At 41.1% G+C, this 18,205-nt stretch overlaps 1 protein-coding gene across 1 annotated transcript; it reads right to left on the reverse strand.

Moving 5' to 3' along the window:
• Positions 1-3,249: 3,249 nt before the first annotated feature.
• Positions 3,250-17,492, reverse strand: sin3b (SIN3 transcription regulator family member B). Its single transcript, XM_022738962.1, has 19 exons — positions 17,382-17,492; positions 16,095-16,201; positions 15,496-15,649; positions 13,692-14,057; positions 13,109-13,264; positions 12,356-12,484; positions 12,086-12,175; positions 11,779-11,897; positions 11,292-11,505; positions 10,651-10,767; positions 10,220-10,458; positions 9,434-9,617; positions 8,184-9,054; positions 6,745-6,914; positions 6,476-6,649; positions 5,746-5,838; positions 5,553-5,647; positions 4,751-4,949; positions 3,250-4,596 (listed from the first exon to the last, which is right to left on the reverse strand). The coding sequence occupies exons 1-19, from the start codon at positions 17,490-17,492 to the stop codon at positions 4,360-4,362; spliced, it is 3,825 nt and encodes a 1,274-aa protein (XP_022594683.1). The 3' UTR covers positions 3,250-4,359.
• Between the last annotated feature and the right edge of the window lie 713 nt (positions 17,493-18,205).

Genomic DNA, 18,205 nt, shown 5'->3' on the forward strand with positions numbered 1-18,205 from the left:
TTCAAGTTTAGAAGATGGGTAGCTTCCCTGTCTATTTCAATACACCGGACACATGTCATAACTGTATACAGACATAAAACATGACACACACGCACACATCGCCTCTCTCTCTTGTGTCAGAGAGCACAACACTACAGCAGATAGTTTTGTAAAAAGGCTCTGGTTTCTTGCCTGCATGCTGCTTTTATTTTACATTGTACATAGATCTTAATTTATTTGACATGATGTGTATATTATCATTGTAGCCACTGTAACAATGAATGATTTCATACGTTGCCATTTTTGCTCCAAGACAAGCAGTATTTTCTAGGTGATGAGGAGCTTTTTGTCGACCGTTCACAATCCTGCACTCTTTCATGTGTAAATCTGTTGAAAATGTGTTTATATCAACATAGGAAAAAAAACGGAGAATGTGATTGGTTGTATCTTGTAGGTGATTCCTTCATATTTCAAGGCTACGTCATCTCCAAGGGGAGGGGGGGGGTTTTACATCCAGGGCTCATGGAGGAGTTGGGGACGAGGGGGCAGATTCCTGTGTCCTGAAGCTGTTATCCTGTTTGTACATTTGTGAATGTGCATGAAAATATTGTGGACGTTACATCTGTTGTTGTAAACTGCCCTGCAGACAGAAGCACTTTGACATACTGTAGTTGGGCGCAGGAACAGACCCCAGTCCAGAGAGGACCCACACCATAAGAAGATACTGTTAAACTGATCCCAGATCTGCCTATCTTAAAAACAGATCTAGGATCTTCTATTTGCTCGCTGGAAGCATTTTGAGATGCTTCTCTGTGAGAAAACCTGTTCTAGTGACCAGAGTCTGTTCTCAGATGTTCGGTATGTGGAAGCCGCTGACAAAAACAAAAACAGGGTTATTTTGTACAGTTCGTGTTCAATGAGATGATGATAGCGATAAGCCCTGACATCCCATTTTGCTCATGGGTGAAAACCATAGCTGATTTTTGTTTCCACTGCTTGCTGTAACCCCCATGATGTTAAAGTGCTTGATGTGTGTGCATCCTCCCCCTCTCCTCTCTCCCCCGCTCTCTCGATGTTGTTCGTACCCTCTCTCTAATCTAGCTGAACGTGATAGTACCTGTAGTTTGGTAGATGGATGTTCCACTTTAATAAGATACAGAAAAAAGATAATAGAAGAAAATACATTGTGGCTAAATGTGATTTTAAGAGACATAAAGAAAGGAAAATGTCTTAACATTCTGAACCATCCACCCCGAGTCCCTTTTACAGAGTAGTTTGTACATGTCGAGTGTATAACACTGTTCTATGATGGTTTTCCTGATGGTATTTGTATTTCTGTATACACTTTGGTGATCCTGTCATATCTGGGTTTTATAAACCACGATTATTTTTAAAACTCGATCTGCCTCTTGTCTCTTTTCTTATCTTTTACTTTTTAACTGCTTCAACCTACTCTGACCTGTTCTTTTTTTGTCTTTAACCCGCCTAGTTTGAGTGGATGATTTCTGTCCTGCACAAGAAGCTTTGCTGTGAATCTTCCTATTTAGTGCGGGTTTGATGCACATCTGTGAATATAGATTCACACAAATGCAAAGACCTATTTCTGTAGCACTTGATTGTTGTGGTTGATGGTGTCTGTTTCCTCTTGTGCACTGGGCCTTTACAAGGCTTCTTCAGGGTTCACCAAGTTAAGAGCTTTATAATTCCTCATAGATTGCAATTTAATATCAGTTCAGAAAATATATGGGTTAATTCATTTTGAAACATTTAAGTTTTTGCTAAGATCTTCACTTGCCCACGATGACACAAAAAACTGTTTAACAATAGTGCCTACAGCAGACAAAAGAAAATATTTAAGACTTATATATTTAAAACTTTAGTACTGTCTATGGCTTTTTTGAAGAAACAATGTAACGTTTAAGTCATTTCAAGACCATAGTCATTTTCATTTTTGTTTCCTTTGTGGTTTCGTGGTTTTGATTGCTTCATATTTGTTGCTTAATGTCTCTGCTTTATTTTGCAGTGTACTTGAAGACTATAACCATGTTTACACCCAGTCTGGCTGGGCCCCCCCTCTTACCTCTACGAAGACGTGCAGCCTGGTGGTGAAGTGCCGTGCTGCAGGTCCTGTTCTTGAGGTTGAGGAACTCGTCCAAAAGTACTGGCAGTGTTTAGGGATTTGATGGGTTATTTTTCCTCATTCCTGGTGGGCAGACTGAGTCTGACGCTGTTATGTTCAGTGTGCCAACCGTGAAAAATGAATCATCCTGAGAAGCCTGGAAATCTTGCTTCTTGGCAAAGAGGAAACGCCCACAAAAATCAAAGGAGAACACAGCTAACTTTGTGTCAAATCACCATCCAACAAACCCTCATAATCCAACATAAAACACAACAGTCTTTTCCATCTTAGACGAAAAACACCTTGGATCTTGGAAACAACAGTTGTCAAAACAATCTCACCACAAAGTGGATTAGTGGCAGTTCTGGGGCTTTCAGCTCTATCACGAGCTTCCTCAGCAGACTGAGTTTGCCTAACTAAATCTAAACACTAGAGTGGCACTCAGAGCGCACACGTCCTCCAAGGCCAAACAATCCTACACGTCTCTCAGATCTGGATCAGCTTCAAATTGTACAAACTCAATAGATCTCAATGCATAACAACATATTTTTTTCACATCAAGATCCATACATTATTTCCAGACAAATTGGCAGAAATGTGAGAAAAAAAAGCACAATCATTCAATGTTAAGGAAAGTGATTTAAAAAAAAAAAAAAATCCTGGATCTGCCTCAAGGGGAGCCACACCAAAATTTAATGGGTTCTTCCCTGGCCCATGGCCCATCCCTTCACCAAGTTTCAGGAGTTTTGCGTAATCCTGCTGACAAAAAACAAACATAACCTCCTTTGTACCCGTAATAATCACAGTCTCAGCTTTTATCACCAACATGCTTGAAAAGTCCTTAAAGTGCTCAGAAAAAAAGAAATCTGAACATCTACACTTCTTAACAATTCCACCAAACTTGGTGGAGGGATGGAGCGTGGGCCAGGGAGGGCCCCATTGCAATGTGGGGCAGATCCGGATCATTTACTATGAATTAGTTTTTTCTCTGAAGTCTGGTCTATGTTGTTTCACACTGGCCTTAGCAGAGGTCTGTGCTCTACTGAGCACATTTTTATAGTTTTGCATGCAGCCACCTCACTGACTGTTTTGGTATCAACATACTGCAAAACCAATGTATCAATTGAGTTGCACTCAGTCAGTCTGTATGTTGAACTTCTCTCAAGCCAAAAAACAAACAACCTGTCAGTCAACATCTAAGAAGGTCACAACTAGGTTGTTTATTTTATGATAACTGATACAGGATAAATGTTATACATTCTATTTTAACACTGATATTTTGCTTTTATTTTCAATGTCAGTATGCAAAAAAAGACAATGCAAAGTAAACATTTGGTGAAATCATGAATATGATACATAATTTGACTGCTTCATCAATATTAAACCAATTAATTTTAAGGACTCTGTTGCCCTGGTGATAATTTGTTTCGCTACAACACAAAAAAGGGAAAGAAAATACAAAAAACAAACTGCAAACATCAAGAGTTGGCTGACAGCAAACACTGTAAAGAACCACATGATCTTTAGATGTATCAATCAACTCATGTAGATGCATATATATAAAAAAAAAAACAAAAAAAAAAAAAACAGGATCCCTGTTGTATATATGCACATACAGTAATGATGCAATTACTAGAGTTGAAGAGCCTGTACTGGACATACAAACAGACAAAATGAAGAGCAGGATACACATACATACACACGTTTACCATTATCTCTCCATATAAACACGCATGAACCAACCAACCAACCAACAAGCAGAAGGCTCTCTGGCTTTAGAAGCTAAAAACTACACTTGACTTAAAAAAGAAAAGGAAAAACAGACATTCACATTTCTGAAACAAATTTAATGATCTCATAACTTCTTGCCTGATCAACTGTCTCTGTCCATGAGTCTTATCAACTGTTAGTGCCACCAGAGAAGCTAGAATGATGAGGATGATGATCTCCATTTGTGCCATTGTGTCCAACTCGTCCCATCACTCAGGGCCGAGTTCACTCTCACTGATCACTGCACTGTCTGTGTTGGTCCTTTGCTCCACATCATCACTCCTCTCACTGTGCACTCATTCACTGACTCGCTGTGTTTTTCTGCTAGTTTCTTCATCCATGAGTGAAAGTGAGTGAGTGAACATGTTGTGGAGGAAGGTGGAGAAGTGTGACTGCAGCTGTTTATGTCTGTGTTTAGTGTATGAATGTCCTGTAAGTCCATGCATTTACCTGTGTGTTCGCATACTGCACGTCCATCTCTATGCAGGCCTCTACGGTGAGGCCGGGGCTTTGCTACCGCTGTAATGAACTTGGTATCTGTTGACCGTTTGCCCTTTCACCTCGGTCGACAGGCAGGTAGTCTTGCAGGGGATCATGTCCTCCTCCTCCTCGCCCATTAGCCAGTTCTGCACCGAGCGTTCAGCCGAGGATGTAACGTGATTGGCCAGCCAGCCCTGGTGCCACTTGTCAAAGCGTTCGTGCTGGCTCGCTGCCACTCTGTGCTGCGACTGTGGAGGAAGAGAAAACACAAAGCAGGATTTACCCAAGAGAGAATGTACAAGCAGGGTTAGATTTTCCAGATGTCACCCAGATTCACCAGAACACCTTTGACTCATCACAACATAAACTCATGTGTGAAATTAAATGCAGATTGCACCCTACCTTCCTGGCCTTGACCAGCGCTCCTCGGCGGTACATGTAATCCTCAGAGTTCATGACAAACACCATCTTGTGAGTGTTGAGTTTAAAGCGACAGTCCAAACTCCCAGCGTTTTCCACGCCCAGCTGGCGGTGCCACTCTCTCCTGCAGCGCATTGCCTCCACCTGCCGCACCTGCCAGCGACGGAAACGCCGCAGGTTCCTACGAGAACAGACACATTTGAGAAATTCATCACATCTTAAAAAGGTTCATTCAAATCACACTATCTGTCCAACAAAATCTGAGAGCAACTGAATGACATATGAAATAGACCCTGTTAAACTTTACGAATGTTATCTGAGATGACAGGAGCTCTAATGGCAATATGACACTGAAGTCAGATATGTGTGGGAACAGGTGATGGCCCACTTCCTCCGTTGTGCAAATTCCACCTAAAGCAGATGTTTTGCAGCAAATGAATGTACACTGAAAGTATATTAGATACAAAAGAAAGTTTGAATTCCTGCAGACTTTGATCACTAAGTTTTATTGAAAACGCAATGTTTTGTATGACCAAAATATTTTGTTTCTAACAAAACTTGCTGCTGACAGTGTGCAGAAATTCTAACTTTCTTCTGTTGTTGTAGTGCTGTAGTGCAATTTACTAAAAAGTGTAGGAAAACATGTAGGAAAGAGAAAAAAAGCCCCATGAGATCTGTTCCAAGTGCATGGATAGTTTGGTCCTAACCACTTAAAAGGAGAAGTGGTTTGGTCTAAATGTCTTTAAATCAGATATGTACAGACAGTAATGTCAAACTGTCATACCTGGGCAGAAATACGGGTTTGAAGAAGTAGCCCTCTGCTTGTGAGCACAGACTGGACTCTGTTCCTACAAACTGCTCCATGTAGCTCGACAGGCACTGAGGGAGAAAGAGGGCGAGTTCCATCAAGTTTAATAAATTCAATGCAACTTCAATCAGAAAAGCAAGCATTTAAACAATTTTAAAGTTGTGTTTACCTGTACATCTAATGGGTCATCAGCCTGGGCCTCCTCAGTGTCCAGCAGCTCAATGGTCATCGTCACATGGCCCTTGTTTTGGATAAACATCACCTGATGACCCAAGATGTAAAGAAACATAAGTAAAACAACCCAAATCAACTACAGGAATATAAAAGTTGTTTAAATCTATAAACACAACTTTGGTACAAGAGAAAGATGCAGACAGTTATGGCAGCTGATCCAATGATACATTTAAGTACATTTTTTAAAAAACCTGTTCCGCTGCTGTAGTACAACTGGCTGCTTATAACTAGTGTCACTTCTATGTCCAAATGAATACAGATTAAGCCCTAGGTATAACATTGGAGGTGAAATTGTGACTAACTAAGCAATAGAACTGAACATCTTCTGAAAAATGAAGAGAATTAACTATGAAGTAAAAAGATAAAAATGATGTGTGAAAATGATTCACCTTCAGCAGCTCTCTTTTTCTACAATCATGGTCATTATTCCTTAAACCCTCCATTACAAACACAGTTATTAGTGATGTACTTTGCTTTTCTGGGTGTATTTAGTGTTCTGAGATATAGAAAACTATCCTCTAAAATGACACATGTACACAGCATATTTCTACTGCAGAGAAAATGGAGGTTGATAATAGAAAATGATTTGACTACTTCAAATAGCAGCAAAATGTCACAGCCAAATATATAACCCAGCACAACATTCATCAGGACATTGTGCTCACCTTGAAGCAGTTCTCCTCAGCCATGACTCTCTCAGCTTTCCACTGGTAGCTCGTCTCCCAAGCGGCTCTGACACACTGTGAGGACAGGTTCCCCCCAGCTGCCCCCCGCTTCCTCTCAGCCAGGTAAAGATCAACCACCTGCAGGCACACCTCGTCACTCACTAGGTGCTGCAGCTGAACAATAAGAAGGTGGAGAGTTAGAAACAGAAATGTGGAAGAGGACAACCTTGGAAAAAAAAAAAAAAAGGTGAAAGTGAAATTTTGCTTACCTGCCGAATTATATTGTGGATGACCTTGTCAATGGTAAAGCCGATGTAGGCATGGATGGTGAACATCTCTCTCAGTGTGTCTTCATATTGTGTGGAGTCCAGGTTGCCATCCAGCAGACTGCGCACCATGTCCAGGAAGGCTGGGTAATACTCCTCTAATTCCACCTCACCTGTGGAAACAAAGGGATGTCACTTCTGTTACAACAGCATGTAATTACAACGTATTTAATGCAGCTATCGAGTGAGCAGTGTCAGCGTGGGTCTGTTGCCACAGCGAGGACAGGTTTTGGACACCATGTGCTCATCTTTACCATGAGTACAATACTGAAGTTCAAATGCAGTTTTCAACCAAAAGCAGTGATTTTAATTTGGCAGTGTGGATATCAATAGTCAAAACTGATGCCCGGTTTCTGCCATAGTGCTACAAAGATTAGCCAATTAATCCATCAAAAGAAAAGCAATCTGCAACTATTCTGATAATTGATTAAATGTTCAAGTAATTTTTCAAGCAAAAATACCAACATTTCATGGCCTTATATTATAGCAAATTAATTATTTTTGTGTTTTGGATTGTTGGTCGGACTAAACACACCTTGTACCTGGTAATGACGTCACCTTGTACTCAATGATATGTCAGTTTTCACCATTTTCTGATGTTTAATTGATTAACTGAGAAGATTATGAGCAGATTACTTGATGATTTTCTCTTATTTGCAGTAATTATATTGTTGTATTTTATGTTTCTATTTTTTTGTTTTTAAATAGTACATAATTATATTATTGTATTTTATCTTTCAGGTAAAAGTTGCTGTCACTAAGCAGCAGTTCAATGCTTTATTTGTCACATGCAGGTAGTGTACAGTAAGCAAAGCAGTGATATGAGGGTTGCACCAGCAGGGCAGACTGGAAAACTGGAAAAAAAAAAAAGATTTATTTTTCTCGATATTATGAAAAATATTTTTGAATGTTGCAATTCAATATTATTGAATACTGAAGCAAGCCTACTTAGAACACCAAAAACAGATATTGTGCTACCCTCTGCTGTTTCAAATGTTGACGAGGCAAAGAAAAAGAAAAGCATCAGTCTTTCTACAGATCTGGAATATTTTTCAATCAAGTCTTTCCCTTTATCATATAGTACCATGTGCTACAACACCATGTGTCCTGGAATAATTTAGGTGAACTGATATCATCAACAGTTTGATTTGAATGTGCCTTATGAATCAGTGCTCATTAATTACATTAATGAATTATCTCCCTGATGAGGTAATATGTATATTAAAGCTCTTAATCATAGGCCAAGGATGTGAAATAAAATAGCCTCCTCCTCTGAGCTTATTTGTCCTGTTGAGTCACATATGACAGCTGTTTGACCCAACTCAAGTTCAAGACATTAACCATTTCAACAATTTCTATGACCAACCAGTGGCTGAACTTACTGGGCTGTTTGAGGCGGAGCTCCATGGCGAGATCACATGCTTTTTCCCTCCGTCCCTCGGCCATCAGCAGCCTCTCTCTGCTCTGCTCAGCTCGGTGCTCCAGCAGCTGCCGTTCCGCCTGCCGGTAAACCCTGAGCAGCCGCGAACACAGAGTCTGGTGCAGCCGCAAGAAGAAATACCAGTTGTTGTTGACGAAGAAAAGGTTGTAGACGCCGTCCAGCTCCTTCTGGTGCTCTGCTTCAGGGTCACGCAGGTCCACCTTCTCCCCGGCTGCACCTGAACTCGTCTCCATAGGTGTAGATCCAGGGGTGGATGTGGTGGTTCCTGCAGGCTGACTCATGCTACTAGAGGTGGTGGAGGCCTCTGTGTCTGCAGGTTGGGATGGGCTGCAGCGCCTTCGCCTGGACTCACCGTTGAGCTGCTGCTGGGGTTGGGTCTGGGTCTGGGTCTGGGACTGGGCAGGTTGGGGTTGAGACTGACTACCTGTAGCTGCCGCTGCTCCTGATGCATTATTAGAATTACCATTTCCTCCCCCTGCTGCTGGTGCTGGTCCACCTCCTCCTCCCCTCTCTCCTCCCTCCTCAGGCTCAGCCTCCTCATCTGTCCAGTCTTCAGTATCACTGAGCTCACCGCGGCGGGAGAAGAACAGGTCAGGGACAAAGTGCTGGATGATGCGCTTGATGTGGTCCTTGTCGTCTTTGTGGATGGTGGGCTGACGTTTGACGTGGTAGATGATGAGCGAGGCAGCGTCCTCCAGGATCTGTTTGTCCTCGTACGTAAACACCATGTGAGGCTCGCTGGACGAGGCTGAACCAGAGCCGTTACGGCCCTGCTGGCCAACTCCACCTTCTTCTGTACTCTGCTCCTGACGCTGAGATAAACAGAAAAACACAGTTAAATGAGGTAAAATTCAGGAGGATACACTCCGACAGGCGGAGTTGGAAATTGAAAATCGTTGATTTTAATGAACCATTTTAATCGTGTTATTGACCTCAGGGAAATTAATCTCCTATCAACAGATATGACATTTTCCTCTAACAGCAGCACTACACAAAAGGATGAAAAAAAAATACCATTAAAATTATAATCATTAAAATATAGTAAATGATGTCTTATTTGTCCAACCTCTGGTGTGGCTTTACAAGCTAGCCCAAAAATTATACAGGAATGTCATGACACTGCACACTTAATTATCTTTTCATGTTATGATGGCCTCGTGTTAAGCTTGCAGATACGACGAGAGGCTTTACCTCATCATAGACGCTCTCAATCTCATTGAGAAGACTCTTTGAGCGCAGGGCCTTCATGTCATTCTGTTTGAAGTTGACTCCTTGGTGGTCGAGGGACTTCAGGTAGGCCTTCTCGTACTGCTCCCTCCATATCTTATTGAAACCCTGCTGGGCCTCTCTCCACTCCTCCTCCTTGGCTTTCAACCTGCAGAGAATGACACAACTTTCATGTAGATACTTCAGAAAACACAGGCATGTTCATGAATTTGTAATGTTAACACGTGCCAGAGCACTTGCTTGTCCAAATGTACAAAAGTTTCATTCTACAGAACAAAGTATCAATGTAAGGAAACGAGTTTTACAGAATTCATTCTTTACGTAGAAGCCTGCCATGTTTAAAACACAGATTTCCAAGTGCCTACGTGGAGTACACTGAGCACACAGACCATTTTTAACAGCTTTTGCTGGTATGGTTGACCCTTGTTAGCAGGGCGCACAACGATCCCTGCCTGTTGATACAAGGATCCTATTTATGCTATTGCCAAACCAACATTTCCATCATATTGTCACTTGATTAAACCTCCCTGCTGGTAGTGAAAATGTCTAAACTCAATGTGCACAAGCACAACAGTTCAATATGTGCTTAAAGTGTCCAGACAACATGTCCTATATGAAGAAGCTGGTGACATCTGAGATAGTAAGATCATAAACAGAGGAATTCAGCCTTTACATTTCTTTCAGTAAATGTTTAACAAGTGAGGAAATCTTAAATAATGCCAACACCAAAGAGAAAAAAACAGTCCTGACCTCTTCAGCACCACAGGCACAGCGGTGGCGGGACTCCTCTTCAGTCCCTCAATGATCTCAGGGGCTTTGTCACCATAGATACGATACACAGCACGACGCTGGATGACCTCAGAGGTGCCGCCCAGGCAGTCATCTAATCTGAATCGGTCTTGGTCCTCTGGTGAAAGGCGGGACAATTTCTTCTGGACGCTCTCTAACACCCTGATGGTGGCCAAGTTTGTCTCCAGAACCACGTCCAACTAAAAGTGGAGAATTACAGACGCAGAGGTTTGAAAAAGACAGTATGTACTGTATTTGTTCAACCTTATCTCTTCTTTTAAAAGAGCAGGGTCACAAAAAGATAAAAAACATATTGAGTAATTTGTGATGTTTATACAAACCTCTCTGCTTTACAAGACACATACACAGATTCCCTGTTAGGATGTACGTACCTCAAATCTTTCATCCTCACAGCGATGCAGCTGCTCCTCATAAGGAGTCTTCTTCGAGCTGACGAAGGTGGAGTCCTCTGACCAGGAGGGGAATGACACCCAGGTGTCATTCAACACCTACACACATACAGACACAAATCAGACACAAATCTCATTGATTAATCAATATCAACTGTATAACCCTTTCCAAAGGGAAATATTTGACAGGCTATTCTATCATTTGCTATATTAACACTAAATAAAGATAACCTGTGGAGTTTTTGACCACTAGTAGTGCTATAGAGAAATGTTTTTATGACTGGGTCCCCGTTTTGTTAGTACATGTGCACATTCATGAGTGCGCACAAACACAAGCATGCGGCTGACTTTTGATTTCACTGTATTTCACTGAGCTACAGGTGGTGATAATGTGCTGGAAAATGCAGCAATACACAAACAAGTGGCAGTGAAAACGAAAACATGGATGTCAACAATTGACGTTTCAAACTTTCATGTTTGTTTGACCTGGAGGATACACAGTGTGTTTTGCTGAGAATCACTGAATGTAAACAGAAACTCTGTTTACAAGAAAACTCCACAGGGCACCTTTAAGCAATGCACTGATCTAGTGATTACTCTTAGTAAAACGTAAGTGGATGTACCTCCTTGCATAGGGCAGTGCGCCCACTGCATTTAGGTTGCTGGTAGGTCTTGGGCAGTGCTCTGTAGCTGGACCCCAGGCGCTTGCAGGAGGCATAATCCACCTCCCTGCCCCCTCCCCCCTCCATGTAGCGATCCGACAGCCCTGACACAGCATGAGAGAGCTCTTTGTCCCCCAGAAATGACTTGAACTGTGTGTACAGTTCGGGAAACTTCCTGGAAGGAGATGGATGAAATCATGAATGACAGATAAATCAGGAATAGAACAGCTGACCAAAGAGCAAGTGATTCCCACAATATGATTCCACCAATCTAAAGGCAATGAGGTTTAAAATCTGTGTTGTATCACTACTATTGGAATATAACATTACAAATTCTTAAATAGAACTGAAAGTCTTTTTTTAAATCAGCATTTTGTGCAGTAATAGCATAAAGCCTCTTCTACAAGACCAGCATCATTTATCCAGCATCATCTTTCCATCCACTCACCCCAGGAAAGGAGTGACTAACTGTAGCAGCTCTGCTCCCGAAACAACTTCCTGGTTAAACAAGGCGATGCATCGCAGGAAGTTCTCATACACTTCCTGGCTTTTAAACAGTCGACGAACCTGAATGATGGGTGGGTTGATAAGGAAATTAGACCAATCACATTATAAAACTTTTAAAAAATATGTAAAGACAGCAATAGAGGAAAGAGGAGAAAAAAAGGGAAGTACACTGGCAGCTGGTCAACGGAACAGTATGAACCAAGGAAAAAGGAAATCCAACATTGCTGCAGAGGAAAATGATGCCTCACCTTATCAAAGAAGGAGAATTCCCTTAAAACTCCATGTTTCCCAACTGAAGCAAAGGACTGATCTTTGGTACAGGAATACTTCATTTTTTTCTAAATAAAAAAAAGACAACAGTACTTAATTATCTTTACAATTAAGCATCTGTTATCAAAGTTACTGTAGTTGGAGCTTTTGGGATGAAAGAAAGTGCTGTTGAACCTTTTGGAGATAAAGGACATGTATATGTGCACTGGTGCATAGCCTGAAGCAGGTATTCTATACACAGAATTTACCTTCAGCAGTGGGGACATGTGCTGCAGTAAAATGGGCCTGGGCCTCTTTTTGTTCTGCTTGGTTATCGTGTCGTCTTCCTCCGGCCTTTTCAGCTGCTCTTTCCCCCCTGTCAGTGAGCTCCCTGTGAACTACAGGAGAGGAAGCACACAGAAGTTGGGAAAGCTGATAAAACTATACTTCTCTAGACAAGGGCTGCAACTAACAATGATTTTCATTATTTTCCCAATTAATCATTTGATATATAAAGTGTCAGAAAACTGTGAAAATGCTCAAGGTGTCCCATTCAGCCGTTCACATTCTAGAAATCTTCATTTTACTTTCATCGATGAATAAAAATAGCACATATTCACATTTGAGAAGCAAAAACCATTTACTTTCTGACACTTTTGTTGAAAAATGTCTTAAACGATTAATCAATATCAAGATAGTTAACAATTAATAATGATAAATTGATTAATAATTTTGGTTCTTTTTTGGACTGATCTGTAATGCTTTGTCAACTTCTGAGGAAAAAACACTTGTTTTGCACTACATCTACTATTAAACATGAATATTATCAGCATGACATTTCAGAGCAGTAGCACAGAAATACAAAATGTCATTAGCAATTGTGACGCAAAAAACAGAAAGGGATAAAAGTACAAACAGTACCAAGACTGACCGCTAAATGTTTATGCCCCAACCTTTTTTTATTTGTCATCTGTTTTGAAAGTGGAACATTATCTATCTCTGTCAACTGTTGCTTGACTGACCAGTGATCTCTTGGCATCAGGCAGGAACTGTCCAAACTCAGCCAGCAGGTCTTCTTGCCCCTTAAAGAGACTGGCAACTTTAGAAAACACCTCATCTTCTGTCATCCCGCTGCTGCCCCGGCTGCCTCGACTCTCCTTCACCTCCAGCTGCTCTTTCTACAGGGTAGTAGGTAAGAAGCAGTGATCAGAGGTGAGGAACCAAACTTCATGCAAAGCCAGAGAGCCGAGGTGAAATTCTTTGGCCTGGCTACACATGGTCAATATTAGTGCAAGAAACACAATCATCGTCAATGTCCTCCAAGAACAGATTGCTGTGGAAATTTGACACTGCACAAAAGTACTTCAATTATGACTTTAATTACTTGGCTAATTTTTATTCAAAACACCATAAAGTAATTCAGAAGGGACTCAGCTTTGCTAAAACTCTACAACAGTCAAAATATTTGAGGTGGAATAGAAGGACAGTAAGAAAAGCTACAACTCAGTAACTAAATCCTACATTGCCTGTATTATATTATATTTTATTATGTTATAATACACAACTAAAAGTAACTTAAGTCACCACATTTTATTTCCACAGTACCTGATATGTATGAAGAATCTCTAGGAAGGCTCTGTAGATCTCCGGGTGATCCAGAAAGCGGTTTTTGATCTTGTTTACGTAGCTGATGGCACTGTCAAACTCTACTGGGCTTGTCTCTGAGGCAGGTGGGGATACAGACGAGGTGGTGGCCTGATTCTGACTCTCTCTGCTAGTTAGGGGAAGAGAAAGTCTGCTGGGAGGCTCTGGAGGTCCTGCTGAGGTTGAAGAAGGTAGGGACTCTGATGAGGCAGCCTTGGCTTCACTGGTCTGGGCAGGTCCAGCTTCAATGTGGGCGGCAGAGGCACTACCTGAGGTTGCAGGCACTGCAGAAGTGGTGAGACTCTTCCCCTGCTGGCCTGGGGATACCTGCACAGATGAAAAACCGTAAGAAGATGACGAGGTAGATGACGAGAGGTGCATTAAGCATTAATTGTAGCAAATTCTTGTTTACTTCAGTTACAATTTTGAAAAGAAAATTTGCTAGTAAACGCAAATGCAGGTGGTGGTTAAAATTTGGTGGTCAGCAATGTTAATGCACTACTACAATACACTACTGGTCTAACAATAAATATAGTGAACTTGATAGTAAAAATAGAGAGTGATTATGGACGCAGCGTCTCTATTACATTTCCTATCAAGAAGCCTCAAGCTGTAAAAAAAAAAAAATATTATTTTGCACTATTTTGTGTTTACTTCACTTCAGTAATATTAGACTTATACTGGGTGAGATGTGTACATCCAAGAAGCCACTTTTAATGACCACACTATTATGTCAAAAAAAAAAAAAATCATTGTGACACTCAGAGATGCGGCTACTTTGATACAAATTCCTACATCTGAACTATATTCAGTGACAAATTCTAAAATCAATGTTGCTGTCAAAAACATTTTCGATGCAACAACCTCCACTTCTGCTCCGGCTGCCCAATCAAATTCCTTAGTCAAGCCATCCGCTTCTCAAATAAGAATGTCAATGACATTTTCTCTTCTAGAAGAAAATGTCACTGGCATTTGGTTCTTGGTTATTTGTTGTTTGCTAATGCTTGAAATAAAACCATGGATTTATACTGCATATGAAACTGACAGAACTGAAACTAGCCTGTGCATTCCTTCTCACTTACTCTCAGCTAAAGGGCGCAAAATTTTGCTTAACGCATAAACAAAATATAAAATCATACCTAGTGTGAACGGAATTGAAACTGGATCTCCACTGAAGCAAACTGCATCTAATCAGTTTTGAAGAGCAGTGTATCAAATTGTTTTCAAACTTTTCGTTGCAATCATTTTTGTATTGGATTCTAGACAAGGTATATTTGTATCAAACTGTCCAAGACAGATAACGCTCTAACCCTACATATGTGTAATTCAGTGTGGCATATTTCAAATTTTTTCAAACCTTCGGATCTTCACTAAAATTCTATTTAAAGGTTGGAATGCGTTTGTTTCTTCAAATCAAATACAGGAAAATGAGGCACTCCAATGGTAAAAGAGTGAAAGAATCTCCTCCATTTCTGTGACTGTTATTTAAAATTAATAAACTGACAAATTAGCTGCCTTGTTTTCACATGAAGCTTTATTTGGAGTAATATTTTCAGACAGAGTACTGAACTGTTCTTCTGGGTGCAGAACAAGTGCACCTGTTTCATCTTAAGAATTTAAAGTTCTGTGGACTTAAATATAGAGTTATTTTCAGCATGCCATAAGTTTGTAGTGATGGATCCACTGAAAGTTTCAAAAGTGTGAACATTAATAAAGCACTAGTTTTGAGGATTTATTAACTTCAACTGTGACAAGACTGTCTTACCTGTGTAGAGAACGGAGATTGGAGGAAAGCCATTCCATTCTTGGGGACCTCTATCCGATATCCCGGTGGGAGAAAGGCATTGAAGCCTAAGACTAAGTCTGGGTGTCCATGGAAGAGCTGTGACACGCGGTTTATCACCCCTGGTGTGTCGATGCTATTCAGGAGAACAGATAGAAGATGTCAACAATTAACTACTAATCAAAGACAGTCTTACAGCTTAGTTTAAAAAGCAGTAACGCAGTCGAATTACTCATTATAACTTCTGTCATCCCACAATTAAAATTCATTTCAAGATAATATGAACTATTGCATAATTACAGTAGGAAGCCATCTGCAGATTCTTACTTATTGATAAAAGCTCTAAAATGTGTGGTTAATCCCTGGGTAGTGATGTTTTGCAACCTAATCAAATTCCACACACAAGCTCCACCATCACTATCTCAAGAGTATGTATGAGGAACCATCTCATTAAAAATGTATAACTAAAACTCGATAACTTCTGGTACTCTTGAGACTGATAGTGGGTAAGTAGCATCTGTTTCTGTGCATCTCTGTATTACACTTGTATATTCTTTGTTTGCATAAATTGGCATAAATACCTCTGCGACTTGAACTCTTTCATGATGTCGAGAAACTTGTTGTATATGCCAGGATCATTTGCAAAACGAATTTTGACTTGGTCCAGATATGACAAGGCATCTTCAACCTAAAACACAAAGGAAAAAACAAAAGATCATTAATGCAGCACAAAGCATAATCAGCCTCATCTGGAGCTGTGGAGAAGCTTTTTGACAAACATCCTGCTGTGCTGTTGATGAAGCAGGATCTCACAGAGATAGAGCTCTCAGATAGTTTAACGTGTATAGCAGGACAATGGTTGGTCCATACATCAATGCTGCATTGTGGCTCACTAATAATGGTATATATTGGCAGATGCTACCATCAAATTTCAAGTGGTGCCACTATACAAACAGAAATATTTGAATTTCCTAAGTGGGCATTTTCTAACATGAAGTTATATAAATAGGCAATGTTTGCTTTCTTCATTGTCAACTGAAGTGCTGTATCAACAAATGCACTAGTTAGCTGTACAAGCTGTACAAGTATCGCTATATAAATAAATAAAACGGGTGAATACAAGAAACGCCAAGCTGCTTTTGTTCACTGGATCTTTCTTTAATCACAACATCCTAGCTAGGTTAGGTTACGATAAACGACGTGTTCACACAAAGCATTGTCAGAAATAGTCCACATCTAAAGAGGGTTGTTGTAGCTAACGTTAGCCAACAGCCAGTCAACTGACGATAATAACTCCACTAACACTTACAACACCTACCCACATACAAATTTATACAATAGGTTTAGTCACAGCTGGTCTCTGGCCAACAGTGTCGTGTTGGCAAAAACAGTATAATAATATTCAAACACTGCGATAACAAAGAAATGTGTAATGAAGCTGCTAATGAACTGAAATAGCCGTTCTTGGCTAGCCTGGCTGACGTCCTCCACTTTGTTCAGGGTGGCTGAAAAAACGAACAAGGAGGAACTTCCCACAACCGAGGTTTGAGTTAACGTTTGCTCACAGTGGCTGTTATTGACATCGTAAATAAGAAACTACCACTAACTGTGCCGCTCGACTGTCACTCAGACATTCATTAATGAAACACAGCTTCCACATCTAACCTTAAATGTCAATGTTCGGCTGTTTAGCAATGAATTACTTTTAACAGGCCAGCGAGCTAACTATCGTTAGCCAGCCGTTCCTTTCACTACTCTCGACGTTAGGGGAGAAAGAGAAAAGCCTCAAATCCAATGCAATGATCCGACGAACAAAATGGTTCTGACTCTGAGGGACTTTTCCCTTGTCGTGTCCGTTGTCTTCTTACCTTCAGCTTCTGGAAGTGCTGCTGCTGCACTTGCTTTTGTGTTATAACGTAAGGCTTGTCTTGAATTTGGTTTATTTGCTTCGCGGTGCTGTGCGCCTGAATCTTCGCCATTATCCCGGCGACAGGAGGCTTGAGAGCCGCTACCACAACTTGAGAGGGAAGCTTCGGTGTTACCTCCAGTTGTTGGCTAGCCGACAAACCTTCCTCTCGGTCGGGAAGCCAGCCTGCCAGCGAGCAACCCTACTTTGCCTAGCTGGACAGTCTCGGCTCCGCGCAGAAAAGGACGGAGTGGAGGGTGATGACAGACAAGCTGCTACTCGCTGCGACTTTGATTCAACATCACCATCGAATTAAACAAGCTAAGGCAAGAAGCGTCGGGAAATAAGCAAAGGGACAATGGTTGCCGTTTATCGTATTTAAAATAACTATTGCCTGTCTCTTTAAATTCGGCGGCAGCGGTCTGTCTTGGCGTCCGGAAGCCAGAGTAGGAGTGAAAAATTGAAAAAAAAGGAGTGAAAAATTGAACTGCGCAGCCGCAACGATGGGAGGAGCTGAGTTCACAAGAATCAGATTGCTCCACTCCCCCTTCACTGCTACAAAGGAACAACGTTACTCCATGCAAACCGATAGCCACATACTTCACACTGTACCCGCAACTACAACATCAACGGTGGATTCAGCCGTCTGTGAGACAAATCGATACAAGGCTAATGATAATCTGCATCTTACTGGAGGCATATGAGCAAAATGCAGCATGGACTCAGCTTGGTCTTCAACACTAGAGCTGGAGAGGCAGTATTCAACAACTTCATTGCATTTTAATG

The sequence above is a fragment of the Seriola dumerili genome, unplaced genomic scaffold, assembly GCF_002260705.1.
Source record: "Seriola dumerili isolate Sdu_G_001 unplaced genomic scaffold, Sdu_1.0 BDQW01000002.1, whole genome shotgun sequence".
Taxonomy (NCBI): Eukaryota; Metazoa; Chordata; class Actinopteri; order Carangiformes; family Carangidae; genus Seriola; species Seriola dumerili.